Here is a 27,973-nt window from a genome sequence, read left to right as displayed (position 1 = left end):
TTTCCTCATGAGTACCTTAATTTAGGTCCCCACGGTTACACATCCCATAAAAGTGCCGTTGGACTGGAAAGTTTTGTGCATGATTTACTGTCAATACACACATTTAAGAACACAGACACAGCCCGATCATTTCCATAATGAGCGACGCAATCTACCAAGAGCAGTGCAAATTAGAGTCTGGGTAAAGACATACTGTCTTTAAAAAAAATTATTGGTGAACTACAGTAATTTTTCTGAAAATAATTTTGTATTTTATTGTATTTCACCTGTAGTAGGTCAGTCTTACCAATTTGAACCTACTAAAAGCTTTGGAATAAGAAAATGTCTGTTTTTAAATATTCAGTAATTTTAATTAATACAAATTATACATTCCTGCCAAGAAAGGGTTTACGCTGGATGGCGCAAGCTGTTAGTAAATCTGGCCCATATTGTGTTTTTTGTGTTTTTTTGAGCAAATGCTCAAAAAATAAGTTAAGTTTAATAATTTAAATCTTTATTTACCCTTGCTTTACAAACAGAGCCGATCCAAAATGTTGGTGGCACTTCATTCAAGTTTGAGACGGGGAGGAGTTTTTACTGACAGTTTGATGAACCAATGGAATTACAAGGTCAAAGTCAAACCTCTTTTTAATACTTTCCATTGGTTAAATATTTGCAAAACCCACATACAGACATAAAGGGTGACCAATGGTAATGAATGATTTATAAATACAAAAAAAAAAATTATGAAAATGGAGATACAAGGTTCTACCATAGACTGTTAAAAAAATATGGACGTAGTGTCCCTGACGTCACCCATAGGATTCTGATAAGCCGTTCTGAAGCTTAAAGTAGAGACGAGCTGGGCGTTGCCATCTTGCGAGTCAGTCATCGCGTGTCACTCCAAGATAACAGAAAATGGGCAAAAAGGCGGGGTGTGGGCAGAGCTTAGGTGACGAAATGACTATAGACGGCAGATAAATGGCTATCCACCTGTAACCACGCCCTTAAATATGCAGAACTTAAAGACTTTTTATAACGTAAACGAATGAGTTATAAAAAATATCACCCTCCTCAGAGTTGTCATGAAGGTCAAAATTAGCCATAAAGGCCAAAACCACAATTTGTACCAGGCTCTAAACATGTTTTTTTCTGCTGTAAAGTTGAAAATTTTAACATGGGGCTCAATGAGAGTCTGCTCCCTTCTGGAGCCAGTTGAGGAATTGCAGTTTACATTACTTCCGTAACTGGCTTCAAGAGAGATCGCGGGAGATTGCCGCTTGGGTTCTACTGCTCCTTCCTACATCTCAGCTCTCTCTCTCTCTCTGTCACCTCCTCTCTCTCTCTCTCTCTCTCTCTCTCTCTCTCTCTCTCTCTCTCTCTCTCTCTCTCTCTGTCACCTCCTCTCTCTCTCTCTCTCTCTCTCTCTCTCTCTCTCTCTCTCTCTCTCTCTCTCTCTCTCTCTCTCTCTCTCTCTCTCTCTCTCTCTCTCTCTCTCTCTCTCATTATCATCGCTCCCGTTGGCATTTATTGCTGCTTCTTTTGCTTGATCTTGTACAGTCAACCTGTATTACTGAAGACTTTTCCATTTAAGTCAGATTATTTCTTCAGTGATGGGTTTGCGTACGGACAACAGTGTAAATTCTCAAACTCTTTAAAACTCCACAGTTGGCTAGAGGTTTGAATCATTTGGGGATCTTTAATTTAAATTTGGGGACTTTAAAGTTAAGTAGAGAACCAAAACCATTTCTGGTAGAACCAGTTTCAGCAGTTTTCCTATTTTTTAAACACGAATGAAACAAATAATGAAATGACAAATATTAAATGTTAATAATGAATATTTTCAAGATGGGAGGTTCTAGAGAAAACTTTCAAACTGAAAGTGGTTCACTGATGCATTTAACTTCTGTGTGATAAGACAAGGCATGCTTGTCGCTTTAACATTTCATTTACAACAAACATCTTGAATCCAATGGTAGGCTAATCAGCAACAAAACAACACTATTAATATTCTTTTTTTATCACAAAAAAAAAAGAATTTGTCAAAAAGACAAAAACCTTTCTTATAGAACATACTGAGAGATGTCATTTGTCATTTCGTTCACTTTAAACATTGACATAAAAAGTGCAAAAAAAAAAAAAAATCAATTAGCCAGTCAAAGGAAGACAACAAAGACTCTTCTGACATAGCTGTGTGGCATATGCTTAATCTTGCTGTTTTAAGTGTGTGTGATGTCGGTTATTTGAGGCACAAAATCAAAGACTGTCTGCCAGCATCTCATCTCAATCTCAAAGTGATTTGGTTTGCCTCTATCCCCATATGCTTGAAATATTTGCTTTTTGAATAAGTCAGTTTAGAAATCTATATGGTTGACATGTTCTTGAGAGCTAAGAATATCGTGCAAAAGTTTGGGATCAAAATTATTTTTTTATGTTTTTGAAAGAAGTCTCTAATGCTTACGTTACTCAAATGCTGAAATTATTTGATCTAAAAGTAAAAGAGAAATATACAATTACAATAATAATTGTTTTCTGTTTTAATATAAGATTTGGTAACACATTAGTATCCAATTCTCGCTATTAACTAGTTGCTTATTAGCATGCATATTACTAGGATATTGGCTGTTTATTAGTATACTCTTGTGGTATCCAATAAAGGTAACAAAAACGGTGCCCATAAAGAACCTTTATTTTTCCGAGTTATAAAGCACAATTAATGCCTTATTTTCCAAGACCATATTATACATCCCTTAATCCTACACAATACCTAAACTTATCTAACAACTTACTAACTACTAATAGGCAGTTTATGGAGGCAAAAGTCATAGTTTAACAGTGAGAACTGGGCTGTGAACTAAAGTGTAACTGAAACAGAAAACTTAATTTATTCCTGTGATGGCAAAGCTGCCTTTTAGAAGCCTTCATTCTAATATGCTGATTTGCTGTTTGAGAAACATTTCTCCTTATTATTAAATGTTAAAAATAACAACTTTTAACAGCAGTGCGTATATTGAGATCAAGATTTAAACCAAAGCGTCAATGTTTAAGACAATATAGGACCATAAAATATATATGGCACAGGTAGATTGTTCTTCAATCTATAAATAAAGAGCTAAATTAAGAACCTCTATGGCCCACATTTTACACGCTTTTATATTTAAGGAATGTAGTTAATTGAACTTAAAAACGCAGCCATTTTAGTGTGGCTTTGTTTGAATTATTTAAAAGGATGAAATTTGTCTATAGCGCTGGGCTAGGCATTTTTGTACATATCAACTAACTCTTAATGGCCCGTTCTAAACCCCACTCATCGTACAGAGGAAATTATTAAAAGGGCACTTGACCTAAACAACAGAGCTCAACAGCCTCCATCAGTCTGAAGATGACTAAAACCAGATGGATAGCTTAGAGCTTAAGACAAACTTTATAGAACACTGCATCCATTTGGTATGAAGATGGTTAACCAGCGTAGGTTTCACTGGGTTCTTTTGGTAATGATTTTGTTTTCTGTATACCGTAATTACATACCACAATTTTTTTGACTTGGTATCTGACACGAAACAACTTTACGTCACTATTTTTTATTTATTTATTTATTTATTTAACTACATCAGAATCATTTTGTTTTACTTACTTATTTATTTGATAGAAATTAAGATGCTAAAAGATCAGTCACTACTACATTTAAAATTACTTGTCCTCATACAGATTTTATTGGTAATACTAAGAAAAAAAAATCTAAATATACCTCTTTTAAAAGGTTTTATAGCTCTGCCCCTACTTTTGTCAATTTTATCAGATATATGAAAACATTTAAAAATCAGGCAAAATCATCAGGCCAATCCATGTTTTATATTAAATCACAAATAATTTTTAATCTGATAAAATATCACTTTTTTCCCCTTTTTTTCTTTTTTTTTCCTTTACATTTTTCAGTAATCAGTAATAAAAGTAATTGCGTAAATGTAAAACAATATAAAAAATGTAAATACATTTTATATAACCATTTAATTTGGAAATTTAGATAGCACCTAATGTTGGAAATGGAAATGTACCGATTAATGAAAAAAAGTTAGATTCATCAGAATAAAATAAGATACTTAAAATAAAATAAAATGACTTTCAGGTAATCAAATAGTGGAACATGTTCATAGATAATGTGATGAACTACATCTGTGGTTACTTTATAGGACACCTGTGTGAACATGAGGACAACTGACTTCATGCATCCACACAAAAACACCAGTATTCAAAGAACCTAACTGTGATAAAATACAACTTTAGCTGTTATAATTTGAATGGGCTTTTGCCAAAGAATATAAACTATTGTGTTGTGTCGCCAGAACGCCTGTGTCAGGAATCATGGGAGGGCCATATACTCCTTGACTCAGCATGAAAACTAGATCTTCTCTCTTTCTTTTTTCATGTTAGATTCACTAATGGCTCACACCGTTTTCCCATCAGCCATCTCTCTAAGCGACAAGGCAGCTGACAAACTGATCTGAACCCCAGCGTGTCTGTGAAATGGGATCCCCCAGGATCAAAACACACTTTAAAATGGCTGAACAACTCCTCACTCATAATACCCATGGGTTGTTTAAGTCACGCGACCACATCGCTGCTCCTAAATTTCCATTTACATCTACTGAATACATTTTTCACAGATATTGTGGCATGTTTGAGAATTTATTTTAAAAAAAAATTAATTGAAGATTTCATTGTACATGTGCATTTTGTATTTTATAAAAGTTCAGTATTATTATTATCTTTTGTCTTAAAAATAAATGTACTTATTATATATAGATTTTTCTGACAAATATGGAGAAAAAGTTAACTTTTACAAAAAAATATATTGTACTGGTTCTAGTGATGTGTCAGATGGTGATGCCATGGCACTTTGATACAAAACATGATTCAAATACAATAGTATTCATGGTACTTCAATGTACTAAACAACACCATAAAATAGTCATGGTGCACAGAGATTCATACACTTTTTTTGTCAGCCAAAACTTTTTGACGTATAATATTTACTTTGAGTACCCCCAGATTTTTTTAAAATTAATATTCCAATAATTTAACAACACATTTGCATGTTAATGGTTCTCGGATGCTGGTTGTCACATGATGTGCAGGTAAACATTTTTTTTTTTTTTTTTATAATATTTTCATTATTATTTAATTTTACATGTATTAAAATTTTACATGAATTAATTACTTAGATTGTCATCCCCTAGAGTTCTCTCATGAACCCAAGTTTGGCAAACTGGTTTATGTCAAAACAACATGGCATTACCTTAGTAAAATGTATATTACAAAAATATGAAAATACCATGGTATTTTTTTTTATTTTGCAAGTATTCTTCATAATTAAAGGGCGCCTGTTTTTCGAGTATGGCCCTGTATGATGTCATAAAGGGCAGAATACCTTATATGGGCACTTCTCCCGGATGAGTGCTTACCACATCAACCAGATCCATCAACGAGCTTTATTCAGGTTACGGAAGCCGCCGACAGCGCTGTCATTTACTTTTCAGAGCACAAATTTAACAATGTCACAAAAAAAGTGTGAGGGAAAGATATCCTTGTTCAGCTTCCCAAATAACCCAGCATTAAGGAAACAGTGGATGCAGTTTGTATTTCCGGAGCAGTCGTAACTGCAGGCAGTGAGTGAAACTCCATCAAATGTCTGTGTTTTGTTGGCATGTATGCGTGTGCTTGTGACTCTTTAGCTCCGCCCACTGCACGCTTCCAAAATAATCGGTACAGCGTATCTGTCTTTTATAAATATGATAAAACTAAAGACTCTTCGGAGATATTAAGGATGCAATACTACTCTATACGTATTATGTACTCAAGATTGAGATTAGCAGAAACTGTGTGTATTATGTACCCTTTAAAGTTGAAGTGAAACAGCATTTGAAAAAAAAATGATATTGTATTGTATTTTTGAGTTAGCCTGGATATTAATTCAGAGAATGTATGGCAGAACTTGATCTTATCCTTTAGGTTTGAACCGAATCGTGAAAAGTGTGTGTTGGAGGGCTTGGTTGCATCAGTCAAAATAGATTGTTAATTCAATTTAGTAGAATCAGTGCTGAATGTATGAGTTTCCAAGAAACTTTGAGCCATAAGCAATGCGCCATACCATCTCGATCTGGCTTTTGGGATTAAATTACCCCTTTCTTTTCGCAAAATCCCCCCCATCTCATCCCTCTTTCTAATAAGAAGAGCGGAGGGAGCGGCTCAGCGGAGGAAACGCTGAAAGATTACTCGTAATCAGACTGATAGCAGTGTGTGTGAATGAAGCCAGAGGCACAGGAAAGAGTCGGACCCATGTAGGGCTAACTGCCCTCTTACTGATCCAGTTCCGTAATGGCAGTGCACACAATATCCGTCTCTAGAGTGAGAATCCATCAAAACATATTGATCCAGAAACAAGGGAATTGGCCATGGCACAGAGAGAGAGCAGTGTGGCTGAAAAGTGTTTGTTTCTGTGGGACTGTCCTGACAGGGTTCATCTATTAAGGCAGAGCTCAGGGGAACGAGAAGACAAGGGCTTGGACATCGCTGCGGTGTGTTGAGCTGGATATGGCAACAGACAATGATCATTCTCCATCTTTTAAAAGAGCTTGTTTGTTCTTCTCATCCTAAAAAAGGCCACAGTTGATTTTTCTGTGAGTATGTGTATGCCTGTTTGTTTTACTGGGTTTGGTTAGGTGTTGGGTTGGATGGTATGTTCCCTGAAGTCATCAAAAAGTAATCAAATGTATCTTTTATTATTTCCTTAAAAGAATAGTTGACCTACAAGTCAGTAGTGTTTCGGCATCCTGGTTGCCAGATCTGCTCTAGTTACCACAGCTGCAGCTACAAACGTTCCTGCTGATCCTGCAGCTAATCTGGCAACCTCGAGTCAGTGGGGAGGGGGAGAGGGGATACACCGCTCTACAGTCATTTGAAAGTGATTGCAGTACCAGTTTTGGCCACAATCTTACATACACTTCATTTAAGTTAGTAACAATTTTGGTCGCACAGGCCAGATTTGAGGAGTAAATATGAGAGTGTATAATGCAAGCCAAATTTTGCAAGCTCTCATGCAGTCTGGCTCCATTCTAGTATGTAAGTAGGAGTCGACCGAATATCTGTGCCAATTATATGATTTTTTTTTTTGTTATCAGTATCGGTCATTTTCTAAACTGATTTGCAGATGAAATTATTTAATTTTGAAATGTGCTATTTGGCTTTGATGCAGTCTGTCGAAACTCACCACTCTGTGGCATAGACCAATGCCTGTCCACCATCTATCTGTTTCGTTGGGAGTCACAAGTCCAGCCAATCAACACGGTAGGCTGAAGGCACTGAATTTTTTTTGGATCTCACACCAAAAACACTTGCTAACTGCTGAGCTGCTTCAGTGATCGAGCATCAATTGTCTCTCAACGGTACGACAGCAGCAGACATTGTTGAAGTTGCAATAAATCACTACACTAAAGTTGTAAAACGATTGAAAAGTCTCAACGATCTGCTTTTGTAGAAATATCATAGTATTGTGAAAGAGTAGCCTGACAAGCCAGACCCACAACAAGATGTTTGGTCTGGAACCTCACCATTGAAAGGGCTCAATCTGAGTGGCCGGATAAACGGTTGTCTTTCAAACTCCCTCTGCACGCGATTGGATAGAGCTACAACCAACCAGAGCAACGAAGGTGAAACGGAGCTCGTTGATAGATTAAACTTTCGCCGTATCCGGTCGGCAAAAGCGAACACATCTTCCCTTTTTAAGAATGACTTCAGTGCCGTTCTTTGTTCTTTTCTCCAACTCCAAGTCTTCCAGAGTCGTGGTCATTCGAAAGACCGCCGTTCGCCAGTTTCTGTGTTTACTAGAAGCACGCAAACACAACTCGGCCGTCGTCATTATGGCCCCGCCCACCGACTCTATACACGATGTGATTGGCCCAACAAGAGTTTGACGTTTACAGCTCAGAAGGGTATTGAGAGTTGCTAGACAACACTCGCAGGCAGATTAGATTTGCTACCGCTAGGGTGCGTCTAGATTTCTAGGCTAGTGAAAGAGAGCATTCCATCAGTTGCAGTTCTGGTGCCTCCATCTCAGCATACTGTACACATCTAAGCGGCAACCTCCCCCAGTTTCTCTTGAAGCAAATATGGAAGTGACTTAAACTGCAATTTATCGACTGGCCACTAGTGCTTCAAAAGGGAGCAGAATCTCATTGAGCCCCATGTCCAATTTTACAGCAGTAAAAAACATGTTTACAGCCTGGAACAAATTGTGGCTTTGTCTATATAGCTAATTTTGCTCTTCATGACAACTGTAAGGGGGGTGAATTATTTTATAACTCATTCATTTACATTATATAAAGCCTTAACATTCTGCATAATTAACTTTTTCCCCGCCAAACACAAAATGTTCTGTTATTTATAAGAAAACGCATCCAGGCCAAAAACAGAATTTTCAGGGTTTCTGTTTTTTTACTGTTAGATGATAGTGGGCGCTATTACGCATCTTCTGAATGAGTACTGAATCTCCTGATCAAAACACATGCGAGTAAGACTAAGTAAAACAAGCGATCGTATGTAATAATCATATGCATATGAAAAATAACGTGATCATCATCATTAAACATATGAATCAAAACTGCCTAATGTTAGCAAATGAAATGGTGACCCAGGATGAGCTATAGGACATTGCAAGCAGAGTGTTGATGGACTCGATCTACACCATCTGTATTTTATCATCACTCTGAATCTGATCTGGATACAGTCTTTTACTTAAACATGATTTTCGCAGCTTTTTGTTTAAAACGTTGCTTTTTATGAAACTTACCCATATTCAAGTGTTGATAAAAAAGGAATGCAAGAAGCTAGAATAAAAGGTTTATTTTTTTGGTTGTTTTGCTATTTCTTATGATATAATGCATTCTCAGATATTCATAAAACAAAATATTCTATGGGCCATTACATTTTGGTGAAAATGTTCAAAAACCCTGGCGGTGCCTTGCAACTTTTTTTTAAACGCTGGCGGAGAAAGAGTTAAGGGTGTGGCGACTTTGAGTGACAGGTGGATTGCCGTTTGTCTGCTGTCTGTTAGTCTTCACGTCACCTCAGCTCCAGCCACATCCCGCCTCTTTACCCAGAGTCAGTTATCATAGAGTGACGCGCAATGACGCATTGCCAAGATGGGAAAGCAATTTTTAAAGAGTTCATGTGTACAACGAGACGTACATTCACGCAGCGGTAGAGTAACACTCACACAAGGCACTGCAATTCACAAAAGTTCATTATTAGCATATGCTTGTTTTTAAGCCTTGCCGGTTAAACATTTCATTCACGCACAGGTGCTTCAGCCTGTCAAACAGGGATCTTTCAAATCTTCTTTTGCGCTAATACTTTCAAATACATATAATAAACACAGTTAGTTATGTTTAAAAGGAAAGTAAAAGTGCTACCGCTTGTCCCTAAAGGGATAGTTCACAAAAAATGGCATTTCTGTCATTAATTACTCCCTATAATGTTGCTCCAAACCTACAAAAATTTGACTGCTTTACGGCACATACGTCACTTCCACCAACACACACACTTCCTTACATTCGGACGTGCGAGCCCAACTTTGTTCGTCGGATAATATAGTCATGTCCGAAGCAGCAGAGACAAATAAGAAAGAAAAGGTTTTGTTGGAGGAAAGCAATAAGAGGAAACGAAAAAATGATGGGATTAAAGGCAGGACGAGGATCAAAATGTGACCAGGGTTTGCTCGTCGGCATGAGCTGAAGGAGGCGTGCCCAACCGATGCTGTTCTGCTTGTTACGGTGAGCTACCACTCAAACATTGAACTGAAGTATCATATAGATTCTGTAAAACGGTAACCAATAGACTACTATAATGACGCTGGCTTGTAAACGTGAGCATCGTGATTATTTGGCGTTTGAAAAAAATAAAACCCATGAAATTATATTCATATGACATGCTGAAACATATGCCACTGACTGTAACGTTACCTGGGATGAAGACATTTCACACGCGACGCCAGAAGAACTCCTCTTGCAGTTTTCAGGGGAACTGTTAGTGCTGCACCGACCCGCGGGACACTTTTATGAAGTTATTTGGCCCGCACCGCACCACTGTATATATTTTTACAACACGCCGCGCACCCGCGACCATTAAATAGACATACGGGGTCCGCGGGTTATGAGACGAACCGCGCATCACTAGTTCAGGGCTATCAGGGCTGTCATGTCAACAAATGCACGCGCGATGGCATCCCCTGTTGTAGGATGACAGATCTTACGACAGTAGTTGAGGACATTATTTTTTCCAAACTGTAGGGGGACCCCGAGAGCAAAAGTAGCCAAGTGGGGCTTTAAGTGGTCTCTTAATTTTTCCCAGAGCTGTATATTGGGTCAAAATATTGGATATTGGTCTACTTGATCTGTAATAATCAGTATCGGCATCAGCTCTGAAAAACACATATCAGTCGACCCCTATACATAACGCCTACTTTATAATGATCCAATCAGTTGGTAATGGATAAACCCTGTACTACATATTCACTCATAAATGTCACATTTCAGATGTAAAATGGTTGCAAATTACATCACATTTTGATGTTAATGAAATTGTGTGAGGGTAAAAAGTGTGTGTTCTCACCTGTGGTCCTACAGGGTATGCGGGGTGAGATTGACCCATGTGACCATGTTCTGTGGGACTGCTGCTGGCATCAGACTGAACTGAACCACCTGAGATAGAAAAAGATAGACTTATTTGTCAATTCTTAAAGAATAAAATCCTTTTCAATAAATTCCTCCATTTTTCCCTCCCATAACCACATATACAAACACTCAGAGACAGTATCATGCTGTGACAGCAGTGAGCCCTCAGTAGGGTGCTCTGTAACTGCTGCTGTAAAGCGTTTTACCAATAAAAGAGCCTGCACACCATGTGTTCTCGAGTAAACACACAGCAGCACTGTTACATACACTACGCAGTGTATCCTTAATTCAGCGACCCAAAACACACATCAATTTACATGCTTGAGTTCTGTGCTGAACTGTCAACGTACACATTTAAACACACACACACACACACACACACACACACACACACACACACACACACACACACACACAGAGACACACACACACAGAGACACACACACACGTACACAATGAGATACTGCGCTCCAACACAGATACTACACATCTGCGGAGTTATTGTAATATATATGACATAAGTTGCTAGGCAACGTGGGGGAGAGGACGCTGGCGTTGTCTGTTCGCCGCTTCTCCACCCACAACAAATCATGTTAATGTTCTATTAGATTTACATTTTATTTTATTTCCTTATGTTTGTGACTAGTCTAACAGTCAGAGCTACAATTGGGACTGTTGCTGATTGCTGGCAGCCACTGAGAGGTCGTTGTTCGTCGTTTCGCCGTTTTCAACCGCTTCTCTAATGTTTACGTTTGAATTGCTGCGGTTGGTTTCTGGTTTGGAGGACATTTGATGTTTCTCGCCGCGGGTGCTCACTGGTGGTCTCCCTTGGGCTTAAGCTGCATGGTGGCTGAAGTTTGCACCGGGCTAGCGTCATCCGGGCTCTCGTCGGCGGCGTCCGGCATGATGTTGGGATGTTCTGCTTCTCGGCTGCGCCGCTGTTCCGTCCTGCATTGCGACCGTGGAGCGACATCTGCGCCGGCCCTGGTGTGTCCACAGAAGTGCCCGGAGGAATGTTCTGCCTCTTGCATGGTGCTGCAGCGATCCCCATCGTTTGAATCATCATGAAGAAGACCCATCATCTGGTCTTCAGCTGTCGTGCCTCGGCGATGTCATCGGGACACTGCCGCTGGGAGAAATCTGAAACATGGAGTGGACCACAGTGTGCTGCGGAGCTAACAGAGACTTCCACCATCAGCTGTTTTCTGTCCACCATCAGCTCTGTTTCTGTTCACCATCAGCTCTGTTTCTGTTCACCATCAGCTCTGTTTCTGTTCTGTTTTCTGTGTTGGTTGATTGTTTGTAGTATTCTATATTTTTACTTGTTATTCATTTTTTGTTGTTATCCCCCCCCCCCCCCCTTTGTTGCACTTTGAGATTCTTCGGAATGAAAAGTGCATTATAAATAAAATCTATTATTATTATTATATTTGAGATACGATTTACTACTTAAGTTTATATCAATACTTTGGATTCGTTTTTTTTTTTTTTTTATTCTTTTAAATCGAAAATAGTTATTTAAAAGTGTAATATATATTAATATGAACAATTAATACGTTTTAAATGCAGCCTTGGTCAGTATAAGAGGCATTTTATAAAAAAATTTATCTGACAGAATGTTACAGATGTTAACTTGAACATGTAACACTGGAACTCATTCGCTAGCCATGTATATGCATGTATTTATGCGTTAAAAAAACTGCATATGAAACTTTTGACATAGAAATCAATTAGAAAGTACACACAACAATATATTCCAATAGTGGCCTTAGAGACTTTTGGTATTATTAGAAATTGAATAACTATATGACTATAAATGAAAAAGTATTATAAGTCATTAATTATTCCAATTGTGCATATTCAAGGCAATAAAAAAGCATAATTTGCTTTACTCAAAGACTCCTATATCAGGCTACCTTTTTGAAGACACAGTACTAATCTTTTTATATAATTATTATTATGTATTTATTATCTCATGAAACCTAGCTGGTTGATCCTCTTTCAGCAATGTTAAAGCTGTGTATCTTTTTTAGTTTATTTTTAGCTAAAAACACTATAAATCAAAAATATATGTGCTCATTAATGTTTATTTACTTCTTTCAAGTAATAAAGTATTCTCGTAAGTTTATAATATGCCATTGAAAATACATACGGGTGAGGGGTTTGAATGTCGGTCGCCATGTTGCCCCTCCATCTTGAAAGTACATTAGCCAAAAAGGGACATACCCGCAAATTCAAGCTACGCCTTTCGCGTTTTAGCACGCATGGACGAGGTCGAACTGAAAGCCATGTTAATCTTGGACTAAATCGGCCACCTTAGGAGTTAAAACAAAATCGGAATTGAGAGGAACAGAAATTAAAGGGGTACTTCAGCGCTGGGAAGATGAATCTGTATTTAAACTGGGTCATTGATGTAGTAGAAATGTGAAACTATTTTTGAATTTGGTGCTTTCTATACTGAGAAAAGACAAAAAATGCATTTTTGTCTCATGGGGATGAAAGACTACAATTCCCAGCATGCAAGGCTGAGGTAATCGTGACTACACTCGCGGCATACGTTCACAACGCGAGTTCAGTCTGGCGCGTTTCAGTTCATGCCTTTGTAAGCTTAACTTTCATAGAAATTAATTTGAGAAGTTAAAAGACTTACATTGCTCACCATAGCTCCGTTTAAATGAGTGCCTGTAGCTGCGAGCTGAGCTCTGAGTGTGATCTCCATCCCACATGTGTGGGTTCAAAACATGAGGAAATGGCTCCCTCTGCTGGCTGTAGTCTTTAGCCTTTGGCCAAACATTCCTCCTATGATGCAAATATCGTCAATTTGCATCATAGGAGGAATTTTTCCGGAAATAAAATGCATAAATCTCTTGTCTCAGGGGGATATGAGGGGGGAAATCACATTTATTTGAATATACTTCAGGGTTTCTACTGATTCAAAGCCATATGCTAATCGCTGAAGTAACCCTTTAATATTCACTGGATGGTCATATACCTTTACAATGCTAGATGGGGGAAAACATCACAGAGTGTAGCTTTAAAGAGTCGACATGAGGCTGGCATCAGAGTTAAAATGTTATCGCATTGACTTGAATAAAGCATCATTCAAATATTTTATCATGCATAATTAACTTATAGAGATCATGCCTTGACATCTAAGTCTATTCAACCAGTCTGAAAATGATCAGGCAAGGTCTTGTGTGGATATGTTGCTTTGAAAAGAGTGTCTGCTATAGCTAGTCATCTATTTTTGTTCTTGCCTTTAGTTCATGGTCATGGCTTGATTCTACTCAAAGCCAATCTATTATTTTTCTACTTATATATAGTACTCTTTTTTTCATTTCTTTCCTTCTTTTAAAAGCTGTACCAGGAAACACTGAGTAGATTAAAACTAATACTGACAAAACTAGTTTGCCGTAACTTGTTTCTACTGTATTTTTAACAGGCAAGGAGTCTGTTCCTACACTTCCATGCGGTTCTTGTACATTTAATAACTAGGAACAGGAAGGCAGTGACGGACAAAGGAAAACAAAGCAACTGATTTTAAACGGTTCTTCACTTACAGAGGCTTCTCCGAGAATCACCATGGTAACATACACTCATTATTCCAGAGATCACTGGAGGGTAAAGACCTGTCTCCCTGGCCCTAATCTTACACACACACACTCACACACACACACATACACACACTGATCAAACCTAATAAAAGAGTTTGTAATCAAGCTACCCAGCACGCTTATGAAGAACATCTGCTGATGACCTGAGGAACGCTTGAACCCACTGTTGTTTGGTTAGCAGTCAGAAGTTCTGATGTGTGCTTTTCTACACCACAAGCTTATGATTAGTTCGTTTTTTTCATCTGAATGCCTGCAAATACAGAAATCTTGCCTATAAGGACAATTAAGCAAGACAAGTAAAATCAATAATAAATGTGTCATAAATAAAATTTAAAAAATAATGTAGTTTGAACTGTTTAACAGTGATTGTGTTTCACTGAGTACAATCACACACTTTCCAAGTGTAATATAATACATCAAATCATATGAAATCAAATCAATCATTTCATCCATCTGCCAAGACTGAGATACGACTTTAAATGTTATATTGCTTAAATAAATGTTTAAAATTAAAATGGTTATTTAACACAAAATAATTAAATAATACAAAAAGTTAATATTCAAATATTTTAAAGAAAAAGTACAAAAATAACTGTAATTTAACTTAATTAATTTCTGTGATGCACCAGTCTAATGTGTCTATTGTTCTTTATTCATGCTATGTATTCACACTAATTTATGGGTCAATGACATGACATGCAAGTTCATTATTATATTTAAAAATAATTTGATAAAATCATAAAATATATCACTTTATTCTATAAAACCTATTTAATTTGTATACATTTTTAGTACATTTCAATTATACATTATATATTATTTTTTGTTATATTAAATCTCCAAAATGTCAGGTGGTGCAACTGTCTGAATAAATAAACAGACTATTTCAAAATGGTGTCTTAATAAAAAATAAAAAAATTATCATAAATCATTTTATGTTTGACACCTTTCAAATGTGATAAAAATCAGTAGTTTTAAAGCTGTTGAGATAATTAAAAAACTTTTGTCAGCAATTTGTATATTCTCAAATATCAGAGTGGCACAACTTGGCTCTTTATTGTATTTTATTATATTTCTTATAAACATTATAATGCATCATCCAGTGGACTCAACTGATCCTTAAGTCAGAGTGAAAAAGTTTGCAGATCTCTCGCAAATACTGGTAAAATAAAATGCTAATTTCAAGTATGAATATGTAAATTGTCAGGTATATAACTACAGTATAGCAGGGTTCCTACAATCTCGGTTCCGGAGGGCCACAGTCTTGCAGAGTTTAACTCCAAAAATGATCAAACACACCTGAGCAAGCTAACCAAGGGCTTCAGGATTCATGGATTCAGAGCTGAATCAGGTTTGGAACCAAACTCTGCAGGACAGTGGCCCTCCAGGACCAAGTTTGAGGAACCCTGGTATATATACATGTTTGGTTGTACCGCCTGACATAAAAAAAAAATAATAATAATTATGTATACACTTTTAAATGTTATTTAACAACTGAAACTTGTTTTATATGAGTCAAAAATATGCATCACACCAGTTTTGAAAATATTTGATTTTTTATACTATATATATATATATATATATATATATATATATATATATATATATATATATATATATATATATATATATATATATATAAATGTTTTAAAGTTTAATTAGATTTTTTTTTTTTTTAGGTGATTTATTTAATGATCAAACCTATGGTCAATATGGCATACTATTTATCAAACTTATGGTCAATGCTGTTTAAAAGTGTGGGGTCTATAAGATTTTGTTCGTTTGTTTTTGAAAGAAGTCTCTTGTGCTCACCAAAGCTGCATTAATTTGATCAAAAATACTGTAAAATACAGTCAAAAGAGTAATATTGTGAAAATGTGCATATATTTTCTAGTTTTATATATTTTATAATGTAATTTTATTCCTGTGATGGCAAAGCTGAATTTTCAGCATCATTACTCCAGTATTCAGTGCCACATGATCCTTCAGAAATCTATATTAAAAGATTAATAAAGCAAAAAGATGACACAAACAAAGTTTTGCATTATTACCATTGTTTTTGTAATTGTGGGATGATCACATATTATCACAGTGCTCTTTTGTCCCATATTTGATGTTCCAGATGAGCGACAGAACTAATGATGCTTCGAAGACGTGTTTGTATCAAAGTTTGGCAAATGACTAAGATCAGAGGAAAATCTCCTGTGTCAGACTCCATTATCATATGTTCACGAGCTCGATATCAAAAATGAAAAACAAAGCCGATTCCGCGTCTAATCAAAGGAGTCGCTCTGCTGCATAATTGATGAGGAGCATCGCATTGACAGAGCACATGACAATATCATATATAAATAATGCTTCCGTTACGCATTGATGCTGTTGGTGTAACTTGGCGAGTTGTGAATAATATCTCGCGTCTATAAGTAAAGCAGCAAAGCGTGGCCTATTGAACTGGTGTCTTTCATTGGTTGAGTGGGGAACGCTTGATCCCTTTGCAAATAATAGGAAAGTTAACACATTTTAGTTGAACAGGCTGCAAAAGAGGGGGGAATCAATAATGAATAAATGTACAGGCCTTCCATCTCAGGGGGGTTTCGGTGTGTTTTTTTCCCCCTCCATGCAACAAAATTAAAAAGCCGAAAGGAGAGTGATGGGGCGTCTGGGGATTATCAACAGCGATTCACTCCCATTACCCAATCCCATTGTTCTTATGACCTGTTTATTAAAACAGCCTGCGCCTTAAGTGGATTACCCTTCGAGCACTGAGGATATCTTATGTCTAAAGTACTGATACACACTCTAGCTGAGGAGATTTTTTCTTTTCTTACCTCAACCAAACAAAATGCCATGTACTAGCAGCCAAACTGCTAGTACTAGTTATGGTTTGAGTATAAATTCCTGGGGGTATTTCGATAAACTCACAGACAAACTCAAAGTCCAAAAGTGTGCACATACATGCTCCTCAAGGTTGACAGACTTACAGCACTCGGAATCCCAAAGAAATCACTTATCAAACCGCCGAGGACCATTACGGATAGTCAGCCTCGCTCACTAATTTATAAAGGTATTGATAATTGAGCATATTTTGAAACATTCACCCATCCTCCCACACATCAGGCGATGGGCACTAACAGGCCGAGTTTCTCTGAGCTGGTCAGACAGGGTCTCATTTGTAATCTCCTCAGCGTAGCCCTATCTATAGTAGGTTAAACACAACAGAGACCCAGACCGACAACAAGAGGGAGAAAACCTCACCTAGTGAGTCTGGATGTGCCAGCTCTGATAAAGTGGCTAAGACGGTAAGAGGTCAGAGTGCAACTGTTTTTTTTTTCTTCATAAAAGCTTCCTTAACACAGGGGTGAGACAAAGACCTCTGAAGAGTCTTACGAGATTTTATATAGACTGCATTATTAATAACTATTTTATATTTTATATATATATATACACACACACACACACACACACACACACACACACACACACACACACACACACACACACACACACACACACAGAGGTCCTTCTCAAACAATTAGCTTATTGTGATAAAGTTCATTATTTTCCATAATGTAATTATAAAAATGTAACTTTCATATATTTTAGATTCATTGCACACCAACTGAAATATTTCAGGTCTTTTATTGTTTTAATACTGATGATTTTGGCATACAGCTCATGAAAACCCAAAAAATTTGCATATCATGAAAAGGTTCTCTAAACGAGCTATTAACCTAATCATCTGAATCAACTAATTAACTCTAAACACCTGCAAAAGATTCCTGAGGCTTTTAAAAACCCCCAGCCTGGTTCATTACTCAAAACCGCAATCATGGGTAAGACTGCCGACCTGACTGCTGTCCAGAAGACCATCATTGACACCCTCAAGCGAGAGGGTAAGACACAGAAAGAAATTTCTGAACGAATAGGCTGTTCCCAGAGCGCTGTATCAAGGCACCTCAGTGGGAAGTCTGTGGGAAGGAAAAAGTGTGGCAAAAAACGCTGCACAACAAAAAGAGGTGACCGGACCCTGAGGAAGATTGTGGAGAAGGATCGATTCCAGACCTTGAGGGACCTGCGGAGTAGTTCTTCTGGAGTAGAAACATCCAGAGCCACCGTGCACAGGCGTGTGCAGGAAATGGACTACAGGTGCCGCATTCCCCAGGTCAAGACACTTTAGGCTACAGAGACGCAGCACTGGACTGTTGCTCAGTGGTCCAGTACATTTTTACTGGTGAAAGCAAATTTTGCATGTCATTCGGAAATCAAGGTGCCAGAGTCTGGTGGAAGACTGGGGAGAAGGAAATAACAAAATGCCTGAAGTCCAGTGTCAAGTACCCACAGTCAGTGATGGTCTGGGGTGCCATTCCAGCTGCTGGTGTTGGTCCACTGTGTTTTATCAAGGGCAGGGTCAATGCAGCTAGCTATCAGGAGATTTTGGAGCACTTCATGCTTCCATCTGCTGAAAAGCTTTATAGAGATGAAGATTCTGTATTTCTGCACGACCTGGCACCTGCTCACAGTGCCAAAACCACTGGTAAATGGTTTACTGACCATGGTTTTACTGTGCTCAATTGGCCTGCCAACTCTCCTGACCTGAACCCCATAGAGAATCTGTGGGATATTGTGAAGAGAAAGTTGAGAGACGCAAGACCCAACACTCTGGATGAGCTTAAGGCCGCTATCGAAGCATCCTGGGCCTCCATAACACCTCAGCAGTGCCACAGGCTGATCGCCTCCATGCCACGCCACATTGAAGCAGTCATTTCTGCAAAAGGATTCCGACCAAGTACTGAGAGCATAATTGAACATAATTATTTGAAGGTTTACTTTTTTTGTATTAAAAACACGTTTCTTTTATTGGTCGGATGAAATATGCAAATGTTTTGCAATAGGAATTTGGGGTTTTCATGAGCTGTATACCAAAATCATCAGTATTAAAGCAATAAAAGACCTGAAATATTTCAGTTGGTGTGCAATAAATCTAAAATATATGAAAGTTTAATTTTTATCATCGCATTATTGAAAATAATGAACTTTATCACAATATGCTAATTTTTTTAGAAGGACCTGTATATATATAGTATATATAGAGTCGGAATGCGCATGGGCTAATTATAAGCTAAAAGGTAAAACAAGTGAAAAATGTCAGGTTTTCACAATTATTAATTAAATTAATAAAAAAAATAGCTTCTTGTCTAGCGATCCAAATTCTCCAAATAGCAATTAAACCTCTAAAAGTTTATTCATTTGTATTTATTGTGAACCTTTTTGTTTATTCATGAAAAATTTAATTTTTCTTGATCGCTTCTCGACGCCGCTTCCCCTCAGCACAAGTCTGGTATCGTTTTAAAGTGCAGCATTCCAACTTTGTGAATATTCACAGCGACTTCTTGATGGCATGAGTGTGAAGCAATGAAATGTGATTTTCAAACTCATGCTGATGTAAACAAACCGATCTCACGCTGACTGACATATCTGAAGCGTGCGCACAAAGATCATTAATTTATAATAAGCATTAATTTATATATAATTGTTCATGAAGGCTGGAAATGGAAAAACACCTTATATTTAGGTGTGCAGAATTATTAGACATGTTTTCTTTTACAGACAAAATTATTCATTTTAATATTTTTTTTTATTTTATTTAATAAGTTAATAAATAATAAATCTCTTTTTGGCCTCATTTAGTCTGTAACAGAAAACGTGCCTAATTCTGCAAACCTAAATTTAAGGCGTTTTTCATTTCCAGCCTTCATGAACAATTATATATCACTTATAAATGATTAAATACAAAATTAATAGTAGGTATAAGGATTAATGTGGTTTGGAATTGGTAAAAGGTGCCTGAAAAAAATATGACCCAAAAATCAACGTGCCTAATAACAGTGTATATACACATAATTACAGTATTTCAAAATATCTGCCATGGTCAGTATTCATGCAAACATTATCTGTTGTTTCTTAAGTGCATGCTTGGTTAACTGTTGGGGAAAAGCATAAAGTTTAGCCATATATTCAATCTTTGCGATACGGTAGGTCTTAATATATAGTCTCTTTGTGGTATTGTGGGAAAAAAAAGTTGAATAAATATTTTCACTATACATTCTTAAAAATAAAGGTTCTTAAATGTTTCTTTGGCAGGGTTTATGGATTCATGAAGAACGGTGAGAAATGGTTAAAAAGGGTTCTTTAAAGAACCTTTCACAAAACGTTTTTTGGGAACAAAAAATGGTTCTTCTATGGTTTCACTGTGAAACCCCATTTTGATTCTTATATAATATATATATCAATTAAACATACTGAATGTTAGGTTGCTTGTTATGGTCAAGAGCACGATCTATTTAAGTCCAGTCCAGAAGAAATTATGTTTCTAACCACAGCTCGAGATCCGTTGTTCCAACCACGCAAGTTTGCAAGGCTGTTTGCAAATGTTCTTTGGAACTTTGGTTTCGGGAAACACCAAATCATTGAACTATGTGGGTATAATATCTTTAATAATATTATAGAATAATATCTATGATAATATCAATCAATCAATCTTTATTTGTATAGCACCTTCCAACAACCAAAAGGAGGACCAAGGTGCTTTACATTTAAAACAGAAGAACATCTACAATATATAATATATAAATACATTAAGCAATATCCAAAGGAACAGTTACACAAAATACAAAAAAAATAAAAAAATAAATCTAAGTAATACAAAGTGCTAAAGTGTGTTAAAGGCCAGTCTAAATAAATGCGTTTTTAACCTGGACTTGAACAGGGCAGGTCTGTAAGAACACGCAGGTCTACAGTTAAAGTGTTCCAGAGTTTAGGAGCAGCAAAAGCAAATGAACGATCGCCCCACTGCTTGTACCGGAACCTCGGAACAACTAGCCTCATCTGGCCAGCCGAATGGAGGGCTCTGTTTGGACGGTGGACACTTAAAATCTCTGATAAATAAGGTGTCACAAGGCCATTAAGAGCTTTAAAGGCAAACATTAACATTTTTAAATCAACACGTTAACGAACTGGGAGCCAGTGGATAATAGTTGCTTTTGGGAAACTTGGATAACTGGGAGCCATAGCTGGATAATGTTGCTTTTGGAAAAACACAACCCAGGCCTCAACCCTAGCATCACATCAGCATTTCCAGGTTACTTTTATGATTCATTAAAATACTGTTTTCCATGACACAGAGATGAGACTGTAGTGTACACTATGAATTTTTTAAAACATAACTTAAAGTTGTGCTATTAATGAATAGTAGCCTGACAAGCCAGACCCACATCAAGATGTTTGGTCTGGGAACTCATCGTTGACAGGGCTCAATCCGAGGGGCGGGATAAAGTTCAAGAGTTTTATTTGTCACATACACAGTTATACAGAATACAACCGGCAGTGAAATGTAAAGATAAACGGTTGTCTTTCAAACTCCCTCTGCATGCAATAGAGTGCCGAAGTTATGATGTCACATTGTAGGCCAAAACGCGGAAGTGAGTTAGCATTTTAGCACTTCCGGTTTCCTCGCTCTAAAGTCTATTGGTTTTTTGAATGGGTTTTTGCTAAATCGCCTGAAATAAGGTCTGTGGTTAGCAAAGCCTCTAAATATTTTCACGTTTTAATCCATGACATAAAGCACACTAGTTATAACCTGCTTGTGATTTTTTTAAAGCTACACTGTGTGATATTTTCCCCCATCTAGCGGTGAAAAGGTATATGACCATCCAGTGACCAAATAGTTTCTGTTCCACTCAATTCTGATTTCGTTTTAACTCCTACGGTGGCTGATTTAGTCCAAGATTAACATGGCAATCCCCCTCTTCACATTCAACAGGGTGTCATCGAGTGTTAAAACGCGAAAGGCGAAGGTTGAATTTATGGGTATGTCCCTCTTTGGCTAATGTACTTTCAAGATGGAGGGGCAACATGGCGACCAGCATTCGAAGCCTCACCCATATGTATTTTCAATGGCGAGAATACTTTATTACTTGAAAGAAGTAAATATACATTAATGATCACATATATTTTTGAAAGAACTAAGTGTTTTTAGCTAAGAATAAACTAAAAAATGTACACAGTGTAGCTTTAAAGCTATATTGTGTCTTAAAAACGGTGGCTGCTAACAAGTTGCTAAAAGGGACTACATCCTTTGGCCGGGACTTTAGACTTCATCGTGACAAACAGGAAATCTCACCAGCCCGCGTTTCATTCACTTTTGTATTCTGTAAGTAATTGTTTAATTTTTTTTTTTTTGTTAAACTAGCCCGCGTTTCAGCCTCACGTTCATATAAGTTTACCTTTCAGTTAATATACATAATGTTATATATTTAGTCCTTTAAATTGTAGTTTTCAAATATTTTTGTACACAGAAATCAGTGATATTAAGGTAACCGATTACCAGTTCTTTATTTCTGTGGCGAGACTGTAGTGTTTTGTTTTATGCCGAGATGGAACCACAACCCGTCGAATGAACGATGCACTGTCCAGATTTATAGTGGTTCTCTACTCGATCTACGATCAATCGTCTAAGAAAAAGGACATAAGATTGGAAATTGATACTGCTATAGCTTACGTCGTTAGTGCTTCTGAGATGGTAAAAGCACTTTTTTTTTATTGGCGAATTAGCAAATGGTATGCAAACAAACAATCAAACATAATACAGTGAAAGATGATCTTTAAAGTCTACTTGAGGCACAATGATCAGGCATAATAGCCTGGTGCTATTATGGGTGCCGAACGGGTGCATCTAGATTTCTAGGCTAAATATCCAAAAATATCCCAAAACTGCTAGTTGTAGTATATATTTTGTTGACCAACACGGTTAGTCCTATTGTTGAATCGCTTGTTTTCTTAATTTACCACGAGTACCATTGTTTTTTTACCATGTTCTGAGAGACAACACTATTTTGTCAAGTGGCTAACATAGCAAAATCAGAGAGAGCTTTCTACATCATACTAAATATTTTAAAATGAATTGCATGTCATTTACCAACATGTCATTTAGTCATCCTGCTTTATATATTATAATATCGATCTAGATTACTGCAATGTGCAACAAGTGTCACATAAAGTACCAGCCACTAGCACAGTGTTATAACATAACTTTCAACACACTTTAGTATGATTGTTTTAACCATGTAAAACAGCGCTGCGTTACCCTACATATGCAACGAAAATATTAGAAACGGCCGACTACCACCATAACGTTAGGTCCCATGGCATGACATATTTATTTTATGAGGTTTTTCAACATTAATATGAGTTCCTCTAGCCTGAATATTGTCCCCATAAGTGGATAGAAATTTTGATCTGTGTAAACTGAGTTCTGGCTGTCTTTCTCTGCCTTTGAGAAAATGAGAGCCCAGATGAGCTGATTTTGAATTCTCCTGCTATGACGTCATAACAGGAAAGGTTTCCTCCCCTTTCTCTGCTTTGCCCGCCCAGAGAATTAGTAGAGAATGGATTCAGTTTATCAGTGATGTCAGCTCAGGCTTTACCATATGGATTTAACAGCACCGACACAAACAGTGAGTAACAGTGTTCATTAATGCCTGATCTGGGATCAGTGATGTGCAGGTAATCATTCAAGTTCACAGACTTTCTTTCAAAATCATTTAATACTGTCAGTCCCGCCGCTGACCATCTTGATTTATCAGTGAATCAAGCCAGTGACTAAAACGATCAACTTCACGTTGTTTCTGTAAATAGCATGAAACAAATCTGTTATTTAGATGATTAAACTACAGAGAGCGATCAAAGAACAGTCTTTAAAATGTTTGGATCTGTCGGTAACATACATCTGCAGTGCACACTTGTCCAAACTGCCGTTTGAATGACACTGTTATTCTCAACAGAAGCTCTTAGGGTGTTTTCACACTTGGTCCTTTTCAGGGGGTCTGAGCGCAGTTCGCATGATTTTTGGCCCATATAATAATAACAATAATTCATTACATTTATATAGCGCTTTTCTAGACACCCAAAGCGCTTTACATATAGAAGGAGGGAATCTCCTCAGCCACCACCAATGTGCAGCATCCCCCTGGATGATGCGACGGCAGCCATTTTGCGCCAGAACGCCCACCGCACACCAGCTGATTGGTGGAGAGGAGACAGAGTGATTAAGCCAATCATGATATGGGGATTATTAGGAGGCCATGATGGACAGAGGCCAATGGGCAAATTTGAGCAGGATGCCGGGGTTACACCCCTACTCTTTATCAAAGGACATCCTGGGATTTTTAACGACCACAGAGAGTCTGGACCTCGGTTTAACGTCTCATCCAAAGGACGGTGCTCTTTGACAGTATAGTGTCCCCATCACTATACTGGGGCATTAGGGTTGGCCCCTGCTTGCCTCACTAATACCTCTACCAGCAGCAACCTGGTTTTCCCATTGGTCTCCCATCCAGGTACTGACCAGGCTCAGCCCTGCTTAGCTTCAGTGGGAAACCAGTCTTGGGCTACAGGGTGATATGGCTGCTGGCTATATGTGAACACTCCTATTGATCTTAGACCCCTTTAAAGCGAATCGAGCCGAGACCATCTCGGGAGGTGGTCTGGGTACAATTTGATCTCATCTTATGGTACGGTTCGCTAAAAACACGCAGTCGAAACACACACCGCTCGGGGCTTACTTGATTTTTTTTTTTTCTGTTCGCGAATTTCAATGTAGTTTGCTCATCAGATGCATCCGCACAAATCGTATGTTCATCGCGGCTGATTCTTCTTACAAATCTCTACAAATTATTTGTTCACAACTTAAACTTGTTTATTGCAATTTCAACCGCTTCCGAACCACGCGGCTGCGTGCCTTGCCAGTTTACAATGGTGTAACGAGATTCATGATTCAGATGGCCAATGTCAAGTGATTAAAGCAGTTTGACACGTGATCCGAATCATGAATCGATTCACTGATTCATAACCATTTGAATCTTTATTTGAGGATTGAAAAAAAAAACCTGGAAGAGAAGACAATGCTGAATAAAGTAGTTTTCGTTATTTTTGGACCAAAATGTATTTTCAATGCTTCGAGAGATTCAAATTAACCCACTGATGTCTCATATGGACTACTTTGATGATGTTTTTATTCCCTTTCTGGATATGGACAGTAAAGTGTGCCTACACTTGCATACGCTCTCGGACTAAATATAAAATATCTTAAACTGTGTTCCGAAGATGAACAGAGATCTTACGGGTGTGGAACGACATTAGGATGAGTTATTAATGACATCCATTTCATTTTTGGGTGAACTAACCCTTTAAAACAGTCGCTCATTCATGAACATGATTTCCTCCTGAGTCCCTCGGATTCCTTTACATCGGCTGTGGAGGTGAAGACGACAACCCCCAAGCTACGGCTTTGTTTAAAAAGAGTGACCTCTAGAGGGAATTACATTTATCCTTGCTGAATTATTAAAGAATATTAATTAATTTACTAATTAAATCAAAATAATTCAACGCCTTCAGTTCCATTGATCACTTGAGTGGTAAACATTGAGTGAGGTTGAACGAGCTCAGCGCAATGCCATTAATTCAACTCATCTATGTTACATTTCAATGCCGAGTGAACACCCCACCCACCCACAAACACACACCTCCGCCAAGGACAGCGCCTGCAAAATTACAAAAGACAATGTTTTTGTTGTCATCTCGTTTAGTGCCAAATCGTTCGCAGATGGCAACACTAAATCGACATGGCTGAATTAAACAGTCATTGTCGAGGCCCCGGTTAGGGGTTGGCATTCGCCCCCGCAGACATTTATAAATCAATTTTTTCTTCTATAAAAGAGGGGCTTTAACACTTTCAAAGGAAATACATTATGTCATAACTTCAGTGATGTTGAGAGATGCTCTTTCAGGCTATTCAGAATCGACAGACCCCCAAACCTGATCTTGAACAACCCACACGTGTGTGTCCGCTTTGTGATCTTCCGTCTATTTATCATCTCATTCACTATCACACGGTTAAACTAATTTGAATTACAAAGCGCACGGTAAGTGTCCCACTTCCTTTTGTGCCATCTAAAATGCATGATGAACTGAAACAGGCCATAAATGTGTTGCGTTATACAAAATTGGAGTACATGATATTATCTGCATTATCTATTGATCCAACCAATCCAACTGAAAGACATGTTTAGTGGTGTATTGATCTTCCCCATTGGGATCTAAAATATGACCGAGATTGAAGCCACTATAAATACAAATCATTAAGTCTGATGCAGTGACCTCTTTCAAACGCATTAAACTGTATTGGCACAGAGAATATGATTTGATTCATAATTTTGCTTAGGGCACATAACACACTTTAATTTTTAAGCACCGCTGATGTATTGTTGGCCAAAGGATCAATCAAAGGTAAAACCAATGGAAAACAATAGATTGCATTGGTGCTACATAGAGTTTAAAGTTTAAAGCCTTGGCCACATGACTGACAGGTCACATTTAACACAATCGTAAATCCTGTCAATAATCAACCAATTGTGTTCAAATTGTTGAGTTATTGATTTTGTTAATGCGCCAGTTGAAATCAGGGAAATAGACTCAGGCGATGTTTGGAATGGAGTACTAGCCTACTGCTTACTGCATATGGCACAGAACACACTGAATATAGAATACTGCACACATTTTTTTAAAGCATGTAAAGTATTATATAATTAAACATGTCACAGTCGTGATATACAGTACTTGTGTGTAATTAATGTATAATATGTATAAAATAAGGGATGCACAATATATTGGTGCCATATAGTTTATAGAGACTTCCTATAACCTACAATGGCACATGGTATATATTCAATTCATATTTATTTATATAACGCTTTCACAATATGCGTCTAGATTACAATTTAGAGTGATCTGTTATTAGAGGTGACTGTGTCCAAGTTATGTATTTTAAAAATGTTCATATACGAATAACGCATTTAGCTCCGCTAAATAAAGTTATATCAGCTGAAATTGGATATTTAAACGTGTACGCTGATATCAGCTATAATATAATTGAAATATATAACATTGTTAAATGTAATCTTTAGCAAGTCTCTCAGTAAATAAAATATTTTCATACTGTATTTTATAATGTTGTGATGCCTAAATGTACCTTGCATTTTAGTCTGTTTTTAGACAGATTTATATAAAATGTCTATATAAGCATTAATCGGTTATCCACCACTTTGTGAAAATAAATATTAGCTTATCTGTATCGTCCAGAATTTTATTATAATAATAAAATAAAAAAAACACATGAAAGTTTGACTGAAGAGCATAACATTGTGGGATGCATTATTTCATTGTGCTATTGTATATCGATATTTTGACAAACTTAGCCTATCGGTTAATCCATGCATACTGACGATTTGTACACTACGCACATTATACATACCTATTCTGAACTCTATTCTGAACATGGTAGTGAGATGAAATGATAAAGAGAAGTCAGGGATGAATAAAACAGATGATAAAAATAGATATAATGAGATAAAAATATAAGTAACTTTCTTATCCTCCTAATGGACATGCAGATAAAATATATAAATGTATCTGTTGTCAATAACTAGCACTAATTTAATTAATCTAAAGCCCCATAAATCTGTATGACACATCAAAGTACACAGCTTCTCCAATCTTTGCTTATTAGCATGCATATTACTAGGGTACTGACTGCTTATT

The 27,973-nt window shown here is 37.3% G+C and overlaps 1 protein-coding gene across 5 annotated transcripts in view; it reads right to left on the bottom strand.

Moving 5' to 3' along the window:
- Nucleotides 1–27,973, bottom strand: part of pou6f2 (POU class 6 homeobox 2) — a 174,720-nt gene that overhangs the window by 100,343 nt on the left and 46,404 nt on the right. For all 5 annotated transcript variants that reach the window (XM_067434798.1, XM_067434801.1, XM_067434800.1 and 2 more), the window contains one exon: nucleotides 10,645–10,733. In XM_067434798.1, coding sequence (XP_067290899.1) covers nucleotides 10,645–10,733 — 89 coding nt within the window. The remainder of the gene's footprint in view (nucleotides 1–10,644; nucleotides 10,734–27,973) is intronic.

The sequence above is a fragment of the Pseudorasbora parva genome, chromosome 24 (genome assembly GCF_024679245.1).
Source record: "Pseudorasbora parva isolate DD20220531a chromosome 24, ASM2467924v1, whole genome shotgun sequence".
Taxonomy (NCBI): Eukaryota; Metazoa; Chordata; class Actinopteri; order Cypriniformes; family Gobionidae; genus Pseudorasbora; species Pseudorasbora parva.
Note: the sequence above shows the minus strand (reverse complement) of the source record. Positions and strands in the feature narration are given on the sequence as shown.